Here is a 14,194-nt window from a genome sequence, read left to right on the forward strand (position 1 = left end):
AGCCAAATATCGATATTGGCCGCCTACACCATGGCATTTTCCCATCTAGCCTCTGAGAATCTTCAAATGTTTGCTTATGTTTCCTATTTGGCAGAGGCAGCGAGAAAAGAAAGAGAAAAAAAAGGCAAATAAATCACATGCTGAGAGTCTGGCCAGGCCTTCCTTCCACTCAGAGAAAACGGAGACTAAAAAGCAGAACAAGAGTTGAAGACTAAAGAGTTTTCAGATGTCAGTCCAGCCCAACTCGCTTTGGGTGTGCTCCCCTCTTTTTTTTTTTATTTTGGGGGGGGGAGAATAGAGAGGACAATAGTTGAGTTGCCTCCACCACACCACACCCCCCCTTTTCCAGAAGGCAGGATCGTCCCAGGGAAGCTCCACTCGGAGACGGGAAGAGCTGCCGCCGAGGCGCTGCTGATTTTGAGGGGAACATCTGGATAAAGATAGGGGCCGGACCGGACTCGGACCGGAACGGCTCTCCGTTAGTCCGCCAGCTTTCACGCCGCGTCGCCTGTTATGCCTCGGTGCGCTTCGGCGTCTTCGTACAAGGGGGGAGTCGCCGTGATTCATTGATTCTGACATGAAGGGAGCGCTCGCTTTTATTTGGCTCTTTTTCTCCTTTCTCTATGGTGAGTGTGTGTGGAAATGTGTGTGTGTGTGTGTGTGTGTGGATATGTGTGTGTGTACTTCCCCTTTCTTTTCCAGATGCAGATGTCTTCCTGTAGAACACATGAAGCTGCATTTATGTACACATGGCACTTTTTCTTTTTACTAACCTGACTTTTTTGTAACTTTTTTTTTCAGATGCGACATTCGGAGATATGCCTTCCCAAATAGGTATGTGGAATTATTTTTTTTTACACCTGCATTAAGTCATAACATCACTGTAGAAAAATGCTTTATGTCACACAATATCTGTCAATCAATGGTTGTTACAAGTTAAGACTCCGCCCCCCACATTGAACCTGCATTGACACTGTGGAGGTTAAATGTTATTTATTGTTAATTTTTTGGGAGGTATGGTTTTAGTAAGCTTAAGGGGTGTCCAAACTTTTTTTTTTTTTTGACATGGGCTGTTTTTAGATTAATATAAGGGACGGGTGTCAAAGTGGCGGCCCGGGGGCCAAATCTGGCCCGCCGCATCATTGTGTGCGGTCCGGAAAAGTCAATCATGAGTGCCGACTTTCTGTTTTAGGATCAAATTCAAATGAAGAGTATAAATGTATATTAAATTTCCTGATTTTCCCCCTTTTAAAATCGATAATCATAATTTTTTTACCATTTTTTTCTGTTTTTAGTCCAAAAATCATTTTGTAAAACCTATTTATATATATATATAAAAAATAAACATTGTTTTAGATCTATAAAAAAATGAATATTCAGGGCTTTTATACCAGTTCTTTTAATCCATTTATATCAAAAAACATCTAAATATTATATCTAAAATGGTCCAGCCCACATGAAGGTATGTTTTGATAATTCTTCCACGTTAATTCATTAAACAGAAGACTACAATCAGGTTATAAAAACATATTTTTACAATCCACCCTTTAAAAAATCTTACCATCATTTCCTATAGAGAAAAAAAACTAGCGTCACATTGATGGTAACCCAAACAGTTTTTTTTAAATAGTCAAATTCTGGCTTTTATCACCATCCTCATCTTTAAAAAAAAATCCAATTGACTGTCAATCTAATCCAATTCTGTCATCTGATCTTTCAGCTTGCGCACCGAGCAGCATCAACTGTTCGATCGTCCAGGCGCAGTGCCATGTTTTTTTCGGCGGCCCCAACATGGAATGCCTGTACGCACTCTTTGACAGCATGTGCCTTTGCAACTTTGAGGTCGCCATGGCGACCATGAATGCCAGCGACTGGTGCGCTTGGAGCAACGTGAGCGGGTGAGTCAACTTTACCACCATGTGTCGTTACTTTATATCTTTAAGCCACTAAACTAGGACTAGGCCAAAATATATGAATATCATTAAATATGGCCCACTCAAGAAGCTTGAGTACAGCCTTCCTTCTAAGTAAGTCCAGGATTCAAACCCTGGCAAACTGTTGAAATCCATACAGAAAACTGTGAAGCATTTCAGTATTTTTATTTTTATGTGAGTAAACTTTTTTTAAAAATCTGTGCTAAATATAAACAGCAAAGTAATTCAACTGTAGATTTGCGCCAGCTTTAAATAGTTGTGTTATTAAAAGTTCCAAAATGCTATTTTCGTGCGACTAAAAATCATCGGGCTAAGCATGCACCATGCGGGAAAAAAATTAGTTGAAATTTTTAATCTTAAACGGTACGTATTTGCGCTCTTCAGCCAATCCCGGGAATCTATCTTATTTAACTACCATGTCGTCCATAAACTTCAAAAAACGGGAGCGTTGCGATCTGCGTCGGTTGGTCGCCGGTCTTTTGGTCCCCTTTGGTCACCGGTCAAAGTTTACTGTTGAAACCAGCTCTCAAAATTATATTCATGAGAGAGAGAGTTTAATATCTAAGAGAGAGTTTAATATCCTAGTATTGTTTAATATCTAAATACTGTTTCATATCTAAGTACTGTTTAATATTTAAGTACTGTTTAATATCTGAGTACTGTTTAATATCTAAGTACTGTTTAATATTTAAGTACTGTTTAATATTTGAGTACTGTTTAATATCTAAGTACTGTTTAATATCTAAGATATAGTTTAATATCTAAGTATACTGTTTAATATCTAAGATATAGTTTAATATCTAAATACTGTTTAATATTTAAGTACTGTTTAATATCTAAGTACTGTTTAATATCTAAGTACTATTTAATATCTAAGTACTGTTTAATATCTAAGTACTGTTTAATATCTAAGTACTATCTAATATCTAAGTACTGTCTATTATCTAAGTACTGTTTAATATCTAAGTACTGTTTAATATCGAAGTACTCTAATATCTAAGTACTGTTTATTATCTAAGTACTGTTTAATATCTAAGTACTGTTTAATATCTAAGTACTGTTTAATATCTAAGTACTGTTTAATATCCAAGTACCGTTTACTATCCAAGTACCGTTTAATACCTAAGTACCGTTTAATATCTAAGTACTGTTTAATATCTAAGCCCTGTTTAATATCTAAGTACATTTGACCGGAGACCAAAAGGGACCAAAAGCCCGGCGACCAAAAGTCCAGCCACGATGTCGAGGTACCACTGTATACGTAAAGAGAAAGCATTTCCGCTCGTTATGGCGCACACCTCGACAGTGACCAGGGAGGAGTTTGACAAGGAGTGGCAGCATTTTCAGGAAAGCCAGCAAAGAAATGGATAAAGGTCAAATCCACAGTCAACCCTTGAGGCAACAAAAAACAACCTGCCGTTGCCTTTCAATAGGTTGTACAGCAGCTTGAGCCTCTGCACCGAGACTATCTCCGACTGCCTGGAGATCTGGTGGCCCAACCCTCTGGTGGAACAAACCTTTGTGGACATCCACCAGCGATTTTTCAAGGACTGCCCCACGGAAGAGCTCAGCGACCCGGCGCCACCCATCGTCTTCGCCCTGGTCATCACGCCCATCCTGCTCATCCCCGTTATGGTCAGTCTAGTGGTCCTCAAGACCAAGAATGGAGACGGGAGCTCTTGATCTTCTTGGAGAAACCGGCCAGATCAGGTTTTGTGGGCACCAGACACTTGAAGTACAACATTACAGGATTCCATACCAAAAAAATAGAGGAGCTAAAATGTCTCTATTTAATGCTCCTTAATGACGAAAAAAGCACTTTTTTAGAAGTAGAATCCTTTTAAATAACCAGCTAACCCAAGTTACTCCATGAAACGGATCCTGTTACTAACCATCTCCATTCTACCTGGCAACCCACATCTTATTGGACGTCGACGAAAGGCAATTTAATATGAAGCCAATCAGGAGAAAAACGTGATATTTTTTTTTTGACAAAAGCGTTTCGAGCTTGCATGGTTGAGATAGACATTTTTGACTCGGCCGGTTTGGGGGTGTCGGATGGAATGGTGGGAGGAGCTTCCTTCTTTCCTGCTATTGTCTACTTGGAAAAACGCCATTTCCTCCTCAGGGGATTTGAATTATATTTGACGTTGTTTTAGTGACAGGAAACTTAAGGTATACGTAGTGTTTCGCCTAGTTGGAATGACGAGAAAAAGCATAGTGCTTTACGATGGATTTTTTTATTTATGGTGTTATTCTGTGATTTTTGTAGATTTTTGAGTTGAAACTACAAAATGTACTGTTATCATTACAAACATTTTTAACGTTTATATCTAAGTGTGACTAGTTGATTGGTTGTGGTCATCGTTTAAACTAATTTGGGGGGTTTTGGCGTCTTTTCTAAGTTTCTAAATCGGTAAAAAGTTGATTTATTCAGCAGGTTTGACAACTTAATTATGAGATTTATACTCGTAATGTTTAATCATTTCACAGTGCAAAATGGTGAGTATTTTCAGGTGAGTTTTCTTAAATAATACCATGTAAATATGCAATAAAACTAGTAAATGGTGTATATTTAATATCTATATTTGGTGGTAGTTAACGTCTACTCTAAACCATCTTAACTTATTTTTGCGTGCAATATGAGTAAACATCGCCCCCTATTGGTTATAAAATGTATTGTTTCTTAATAGTTGTTGTTTAAGTGTATAGGTAGTATAAATGAGTTTATAAAAATACTCGTAATCCCATATGTGCGTCCCTAGAGTGTATTTTGGATGAACCGGACCAGATGATTTAGAGTTTGCACAACGTTGCACAGCTGCGCTTGCGTGGGGTGCCGAACTTTTGGCTCGGAAACCTCTCGGGGGGCGTCCGTAATCGGGGCCTCCCGCCGTGGCCCCCTAGGGGTCGGAGGTCAAGAGGTTAGGGCATAGAAAATAAAAATTTAAAAATAAAAGATTAGGGTACTGTTGCTTTCATTAAAAAGTGCCTTCAAATTAAAAGCGATGATAAAATATTCTTATTTAATTTTAAAATTGACCAATTGCTGATAACTAAAATAAAAACAAAATATTATGATAATATAGAAAGTGTTATGTAAAATATTTTATGAACTATTAGCAATAATCATTAAATAAATGTAATTTATTATCGTTGAATAGAAAATAATACATGTCCATCTATACATATAAACAAAAAATGTTAATTATTCCAATGTTAGTTTTTTTCCTTTGTAGACCAATTCGACCTATAGGTGGCAGTGTTGTATAGCTTTTTAAATGCTGAAAGCATCCAATTTAGGAAGAACTCAACTTCACCCTTTTTTATTGCCCCAATTTCTGTATTGAATGCTTTTTTCCTCTTTTTTTGTAGCCATACGTTTATATTTACGCATGAGCCGGCAAACAACAATAATATTATCGTTGGTCTCCGCATTGAGGCTTAAGAACATATTGGCTTGGATCAACTCTCAATTACTGTTTATCTAAAAAAAAAAAAAATAAGAAAAATCCCATATGGTAAAATCCCACATCCATCTTACCTTGAATACTGAATACTGTGATTTTCCCACATTTATAGAACGCAAAGCATAACAAATCATCTGCAGCTTAAATATCAGCAATGCTGAGCAAATAAATGAAAGCTTCTTTCTCGCAATGTTTTCTTATACAGGATGAAAGCGAAGTTTTGATTGGATCGCTGCTTAACCGCTCAGTATGTCTCATTCCCTTCGATATTTTCGAGCCGAAGTCAGTCGGTAATTGACGTCCAATCAGTTATAATTCTTTAATTACATAGTTTAAGTAAATAATGAAGGCATCATTGTAATATTTGGTCTATAACACTTTCCCCCTGACGTTGATTGTTGCTTGTTCATAGTTGACTGCGTTTAATTTAAAGGATTTTCAAGGGTCGTTTAATTTAAAGGATTTTCAAGGGTAATGAGGCATTTTATTCTAATGAGGGTGGTGGGGGTGCTGAAGCTTGTTTCAGGTTAGTTGGTCGACTAATTATTGTGTTAAGCAAGAGAAATTAATGCATATTTTAACATTTTTTCTATAGATTTTGGGGAGTGCGACTTAGTCTGGGAATTAATAAAATAATATTTAGGTTGTTCTTTTTAAAGTAATCCGTCAAATATTGCGGTTAATGTAGACCAGACATGGCCGCGATAATTGAAAAATTGTGAAATAGAATTAGAAATTGAATGTATTAGAAATTAGATTAGAAATAGAATTAGAAATTGAATTTATTAGAAATTAGAAATAGAAATCTGAGAATTGATAAAATAATAATTAGGATATACTTTATTTAAGTATACAGTAATCCCTCAAATATTGCAGTTAATGTAGACCAGACACCGATAATCGAAAAATCATAAAATACATTAACCCCTGTTGAAAAAAAACATAAATAAATATTTCTCCCTCAATAAAATTGCCTAACAACAATCTGGCGCTATCTACTAGTAAAAATAGTCTCCAACATTTACTCTTATCTCAAGACAGCAATCTTGCAAACTCTGCGACTCTTCGCTGGCGACCTCTCCCAGTTCAAAATGGCAGGCCATTATTCAAAACATTGTTTTCTCATAACAAAATTCTGAACTTATAGCGCATTATCTCCCCAAATATTCATGAGAAAATCATTTTCTGTGTATCATGCAGGTTTGTCAGCTTATCATAATGTTTACCGTCCCCTTCAAAAGCATGTCTTCCCCATCAAAAAACCCGCTTTGCATTCATAAATTCCAATCAGATTTTGCCGCGTTTTTCCCACCTCAACGCCATCAAAATGCTTCCACTAAAAAAAAATACATTCTAAAATACAATATTTAGCTCTGGCAAACACACAGAAAGCTTTTATTAAGTAATCTAACCCTGGCTTTTTCATCTCCATTTCTAAAGACGCCATTTAAAAATGCTTTTTAAAGGCGGGCGAGATATATAAAGACGCCATACGATGATTTAAAACGTATTTATTGAAGGTGTACAATGGTCTAGTACGTAAAGAGCTTATCCCATAATTCCACTTTCATAATAGCTTTACCCAACGGACCCATGGTAGCTTTTACGTCCAGATAGTTACCCACATAGTTGATCCCCGTCCCGGTAGCCTCCTCGCGAACAAAACCATGTTCCCGTTGTTTTTTCTCGTTGTACATTTGCTTGAACAGGTCCTTGTCGCATTTGACACCCTTCTTGTAGATACCCACGGCAAACCAGTTCTTGTACAGGTTGTAGTCCCAAGGGACCGAGAACATGACTGCCACGGTCTCGATGAAGTCCTTCTGGGACCGCTCGAAAAGGTCGTAGGTCATGACGCCCACGCTACCCGTGGCGTGACCGCCAGATTTGGTGAAGGTGCATACTTCCGTCTTTTGGGGACGCACCGTGGGTTGCGGTGGGTTGTAGGCCTCGCCGTTCTCCAGGTAAACCCTGTTGAGAGTTTAGTGGATTTGACTGGGGTGAGTAAACGCTTACCTGGGAAACTTTCACTTTAGGATTTGCGTCGTAAATTTATGTATGAGCGTTTCCCCCCGCGAGCGTACTCGTTAAATACATTGAGAAAATTGCCGCTTTCGTGATATTTGACCGAATAGTTTCTGAATGCAGTACCTTGAGTGACAGGTTGGTGGCGCTTATTTTCTATTGTATGTCTGTTTAGCAAATACGTCTCATCTCTGATCATTTATAGTTTTCCCAATCATGCATTCAATGCAATGGTACTTTGTTGCTATGTACAAATTGTCCACAGAGGGGCAGAATAATCCAACCCTGAAGCCCCAAATGAAGACCTTCATACTGTAATTGACTCCTCCCTAAACTGCAATATTTTTTTATATACAATACAACTTATAAGAATGTCAATTTTCAATGTATATGTATATATATGTATAGGTATAGGTGTACATATGTATACATATACATATGTATACTTATGTATATGTATATGTAGACATGTATACATATGTATATGTATACATGTACATATATATGTATACATGTACATATATATGTATACATGTACATGTATACATATGTATACATGTACATGTATACATATGTATACATGTACATGTATACATATGTATACATGTACATGTATACATATGTATACATGTACATGTATACATATGTATACATGTACATGTATACATATGTATACATGTACATGTATACATATGTATACATGTACATGTATACATATATATGTACATGTGTACATGAGTACATGTGTACATGAGTACATGTGTACATGTGTACATGTGTACATGTGTACATGTGTACATGTGTACATGTGTACATGTGTACATGTGTACATGTGTACATGTGTACATGTGTACATGTGTACATGTGTACATGTGTACATGTATACATGTGTACATGTATACATGTGTACATGTATACATGTGTACATGTATACATGTGTACATGTATACATGTGTACATGTATACACGTGTACATGTATACACGTGTACACGTGTACACGTGTACACGTGTACATGTATACACGTGTACATGTGTACATGTGTACATGTGTACATGTATACATGTGTACATATGTATATGTGTATATATATTTATATGTATACTTAATGCAACACACTTATTATTATTAATAATTATTTACTTATTTATGTCTAAAATGTCTTTTGCTGTGTCTGTATTCTCAACCTCTTGCTACAATGACAGTGACATTTCCCAAATACAGGATGACTAAAGATATCTAATCTAATTTAAAATAATCTAATCTAGCGGTTTACCATATTGCTTACAGTCATCATTTTTTTCTATGCAATGTTGTTGCGTATTTGTCCATCCTTACTTGGGGTTAATGAGGCAGTAGTTGTTGGTCATATTAGTGATCTCAATAGTGACGCTCCTTTTGCTCGCCACGTCGGCGGCCACAGCTTCGGCAGATTCCGTCATGTCGGCTGCCGGGGAAAAGTGACAAAAGTAAAGAAAAGTCTGTACTTTCGCATACTTTCCTCCCCCCCATCATCCTAATCATCTCCAAAAAGCTTCCATCTAAAACATCTTCTTGACCTATACTCCGCTGACATTGCTCCTCCTCCGCCGCCGCCGTTCTGCCGACCTTCCGAGGCCCGGGCCCAGCGCCCGCGCTTATGAATGATGGATCGGCGGCGGATAATGAGATGTGCGAGGTGCGGCGTAGAGGGAGAAACGCTTCGACCTGACCGTCCGTCGCCTAATTAGGAAGCCCACCTTTTCAATTACGCTTCCCCCAGTGGAGTTAAAAAACTAAAAAAAAAAACCCACAGCCCCTCAAATCGCTTCACCGAGTCAAAAGTACCTAACAAAAAATCTCTTACCTTTTTTTTTTTCAGACGACCTGAAGGCACTCCAAATCCAAAGTGGGAAAAATGGAGGAAATACTGAAGGGGGCGGAGCTTATCCTTTTTAAAGTGGAGGACAACACCCTGTAAATCAGCCCTCCAGTCAGTAAGTCATGCAAAACCCCCTTCGTCTATTATATGGAAGCAAATATATCTTTCACCAGAGACACACCCAAGTTTTGCAGTGTGTATTTTACCCGAGTAAATACGGGATCTAAAGTATCCCGTTTTTTTTATCCTGGTTTTTGTGTGAGTCGAGGTTGTTGCGCAATGTCTGTAAAGGCCTACGAGTTGAGGCGAGTTTTGGAATTCTTTACCGTGGTGGGCGGGGCCTTTTTGGGGGTCTTTAGGTCTGGTTTTTAGTGGGTTGTTGAACAGGAGGTATTGACGTAATACAAAAAAACTGTGTTATTGCATTCTATACAGATTGGGACATGTTGAGGCTAATTTTCCAGCGTTCGTATCATATTTTGGATTTAACGTTCGCCCTTCCTTGTTCGTGGAGGTCTCAATTTACAAGGTTAACCTTATAAATGTTAGAATTCCAAGGCCAAAAATCTATCAAATGAAGTTTTCCTTTAAAACTAAACACCAATTGTCCAAAAGCTTAACTCACTTAGCATATTTTCTCGCATATTAGCCATATTTGTCGCAAAAAAATAACGATTCAATTGACAGTATGTCTTATATGCGCACAAACTTCACGTGAACAAAACGCCATAATGCAAGAGTTTTTCCTATATGGTACTTTATTTAATTGTGTTATAAAGTCCAAATGTATTTTATTTTACAGGAATGGATTGGTCAAATCTTGGAAGAAGACCATCAGGTTCAAATCGTCAAGCTGGGCCCTTCACCTTCAAACTCTCCTCCATTCAGTGCAGTGAGTCCAAAATATGGATGCCACATTGACTGTGTTTCTGCCACTGAAATGCATGTCTTTTGTTTTTTTATCTGTTTTTGTCCTGTTCAGTATGCCACCTGATAAAGGACTCTGGTGACGACACTGCAGATGTTTAAGATCCTGGCCCTCAACCTGCTCGCCTATAGCCAGTCTGTACTTTACTTGGAGGGGGTCAAGTTTAGTGATTTCCAGGCCACCTTACAAGGTTTGCTATTGGCGGGATGCTTCCTCTTCATCTCAAGGTCAAAGGTGAGCTTTTGCTTTAGTAGGAAAAGAAAAATCTGTTCCACATGTGTCATATTTTTTTCATTTTCACTTTGTTCCTCTCACTCAGCCACTGAAAACACTGTCACGGGAGCGGCCATTGCCCAACATCTTCAACCTTTACACCGTGTTGACGGTCCTGCTGCAGTTTGCCGTCCACTTCTGTAGTCTAGTTTTCCTTTACAAAGAAGCGCAGAGCAGAAGTCCGCCCAGGTAAGATCAAAAAAGCGGAAGCTGTCTACTCGTGCTGCTAAAATATCAACTTCCATCTTTTGTACTTTGACAGAGAGGATCAGTTTGCGGACCTGTATAAAGAATTTGAACCCAGTCTCATCAACAGTACGGTCTATATCATGTCCATGGCTATGCAGATGGCCACATTTGCCATTAACTACAAGGTATACAACTAACTTATCCTTTTTTTATTCTTTGTGTATGTATGTATGTTGCGTATGTATGTATGTATGTATGTACGTATGTACATACATACGTACGTAGGTACGTATGTATATATGTATGTACGTACCTACGTACGTATGTATGTACGTACGTACATACATATATACATACGTACATACATACGTATGTACATACATACGTATGTATGTACGTATGTACATACATATATACATACGTACATACATACGTATGTACATACATAGGTATGTACTTATGCAGAGACAAACATGAGAACGTTTGTGCACTTTATTATCAATGAGACATGTTACACATTATTTGTCGTTTTTTGGCTACATTTTTTTTAACCTGCACCCGTTTGTCATTTTCAGGCTGGGCTGGAGACATTTTCCTGCAAATGCAGATGGATACATTCACCATTAACTACAAGGTAAACAACTAACTTATCCTTTTTTATTCTTTGTGTATGTGTATACATGTGTATGTATATATATATATATATATATATATATATATATATATATATATATATATATATATATATATATATATATATATATATATATATATATATATATATATATATATATATATATATATATATATATATATATATATATATATATATATATATATATATATATATATATATATATATATATATATATATATATATATATATATATATATATATATATATATATATATATATATATATATATATATATATATATATATATATATATATATATATATATATATATATATATATATATATATATATATATATATATATATATATATATATATATATATATATATATATATATATATATATATATATATATATATATATATATATATATATATATATATATATATATATATATATATATATATATATATATATATATATATATATATATATATATATATATATATATATATATATATATATATATATATATATATATATATATATATATATATATATATATATATATATATATATATATATATATATATATATATATATATATATATATATATATATATATATATATATATATATATATATATATATATATATATATATATATATATATATATATATATATATATATATATATATATATATATATATATATATATATATATATATATATATATATATATATATATATATATATATATATATATATATATATATATATATATATATATATATATATATATATATATATATATATATATATATATATATATATATATATATATATATATATATATATATATATATATATATATATATATATATATATATATATATATATATATATATATATATATATATATATATATATATATATATATATATATATATATATATATATATATATATATATATATATATATATATATATATATATATATATATATATATATATATATATATATATATATATATATATATATATATATATATATATATATATATATATATATATATATATATATATATATATATATATATATATATATATATATATATATATATATATATATATATATATATATATATATATATATATATATATATATATATATATATATATATATATATATATATATATATATATATATATATATATATATATATATATATATATATATATATATATATATATATATATATATATATATATATATATATATATATATATATATATATATACATACACGTGTATATATATATACATACACGTGTATATATATATACATACACGTGTATATATATATACATACACGTGTATATATATATACATACACGTGTATATATATATATACACGTGTATATATATATGCATGTATATACGTACACATGTATATATATGCATGCATGTATATACGTACATGTACGTATACATATACATACGTATATGCGTACATGTATTTACACCTGTCTGTCTAACAAACAAACAAATGAGAACAATTGTGAGCTTTATTATCAATGACAAAGGATTAAAGGCATGTTTCACAGGCACCAGTCGACAATTCAATTTCAGTAAACTAACTTGTCATTTTTTGGCTACAATTACCTGCAAATGACCCAAAACCACGACCAACTTGACTGACTAGCGACTCAACTGATCGTAAAACTCCACTTTGATGATCGCTTTGCCCACAGTAGACATGGTGGCCCTCACGTCCACCTGCTGGGTCCCGAAGACCAGACCGGAGCCGCTGGCGTCCGCCCGGGTGAAGTCGCTGGTATCCTTGCCGTCGTACATCCGCTGGTACGTCTTGTCGTCGCAGGCGAGCGCCGTCGCCAAGATACCCACCGCCAGCTTGTTCTTGTACAGGTTGCGGTCGTACGGGACGGAGAACATGACGGCCATGCGGTGGGAGCAAGCACGGCTCTGCATGTGGAAAAGGTCGTAGGTCAGCAGGCCCACCGCGCCGGTGGCCGTGTGGTCATCTTTTTCGAAGGAGCACAGCTCCGTCTGCCCGCTGCGAACGGTGGGCTGCGGCGGGTGGTGACAGAAGCCGCTCGACATGTAAACCCTGAGGACGTAAAGAAAACACGCTGTAAGACATGCTCATCGTGATGCATTCAGGTACAAAGTTTCTTTCTTTCTTTATTGACGGTAGCCTGTGACACATTTACTGACAAACATTTTTTTTTTTTACAGACTAAACGCCTAAGCAACCTGGTAGCTGAGTGGACACCTGTGTGGAAAAGTGACCTGTACTACAACAAAATTGTCTTGCTATACATTGTCTTGCAATACAAAGTCTTTCTATACAAAAAATTGTCTTTGTTTTTACCTAACAGCCTTGCTATACTGTGTCGTTTTTGAAGATAAAAAGCTTTACTATATACTGTCTCGTTTTTTTGCTAATAAAAGCCTTACTATACTATGTTGTTTTTGGCGATAAAAAGCCTTACTATACTTTGTCGTTTTTTTGCGAAAAAAAGCCTTACTATACTATGTCGTTTTTTTGCGATAAAAAGCCTTACTATACTATGTCGTTTTTTGGGAAAAAAAGCCTTACTATACTATGTCGTTTTTTTGCGAAAAAAAGCCTTACTATACTATGTCGTTTTTTTGCGAAAAAAAGCCTTACTATACTGTCGTTTTTTGGCGATAAAAAGCCTTACTATAGTATGTCGTTTTTTGGCGATAAAAAGCCTTACTATACTATGTCGTTTTTTTGCGAAAAAAGCCTTACTATACTATGTCGTTTTTTGCGATAAAAAGCCTTACTATACTATGTCGTTTTTTCGCGATAAAAAGCCTTACTATACT

At 34.8% G+C, this 14,194-nt stretch overlaps 3 protein-coding genes across 6 annotated transcripts in view; 1 reads left to right on the top strand and 2 right to left on the bottom strand.

Moving 5' to 3' along the window:
• The window catches only part of ramp2 (receptor (G protein-coupled) activity modifying protein 2), a 9,085-nt gene extending 4,821 nt beyond the window's left edge, over positions 1-4,264 (top strand). The window contains exons 5-7 of the mRNA XM_077734373.1: positions 802-834; positions 1,721-1,898; positions 3,368-4,264. Coding sequence (XP_077590499.1) covers positions 802-834; positions 1,721-1,898; positions 3,368-3,617 — 461 coding nt within the window. The 3' untranslated portion in view covers positions 3,618-4,264. The remainder of the gene's footprint in view (positions 1-801; positions 835-1,720; positions 1,899-3,367) is intronic.
• Positions 4,265-6,899: 2,635 nt separating this feature from the next.
• apnl (actinoporin-like protein) lies at positions 6,900-9,506 on the bottom strand. 2 transcript variants are annotated; one of them, XM_077734375.1, is made up of 3 exons: positions 9,275-9,506; positions 8,767-8,878; positions 6,900-7,375 (listed from the first exon to the last, which is right to left on the bottom strand). In XM_077734375.1, exons 2-3 carry the CDS (start codon positions 8,868-8,870, stop codon positions 6,937-6,939), a joined length of 543 nt encoding a protein of 180 aa, XP_077590501.1. In that variant the 5' UTR covers positions 8,871-8,878; positions 9,275-9,506; the 3' UTR covers positions 6,900-6,936. The 2 variants fall into 2 exon arrangements, with proteins under 2 accessions (XP_077590501.1, XP_077590500.1); XM_077734374.1 differs by having other exon boundaries at positions 8,767-8,875; positions 9,275-9,503.
• Positions 9,507-12,871: 3,365 nt separating this feature from the next.
• LOC144208490 (uncharacterized) overlaps positions 12,872-14,194 on the bottom strand; it is a 59,930-nt gene continuing 58,607 nt past the window's right edge. For all 3 annotated transcript variants that reach the window (XM_077734377.1, XM_077734376.1, XM_077734378.1), the window contains one exon: positions 12,872-13,448. In XM_077734377.1, the coding sequence (XP_077590503.1) occupies positions 13,019-13,448 (430 nt within the window). In that variant the 3' untranslated portion in view covers positions 12,872-13,018. The remainder of the gene's footprint in view (positions 13,449-14,194) is intronic.

This window comes from Stigmatopora nigra, chromosome 15, assembly GCF_051989575.1.
Source record: "Stigmatopora nigra isolate UIUO_SnigA chromosome 15, RoL_Snig_1.1, whole genome shotgun sequence".
NCBI classification, from domain to species: domain Eukaryota; kingdom Metazoa; phylum Chordata; class Actinopteri; order Syngnathiformes; family Syngnathidae; genus Stigmatopora; species Stigmatopora nigra.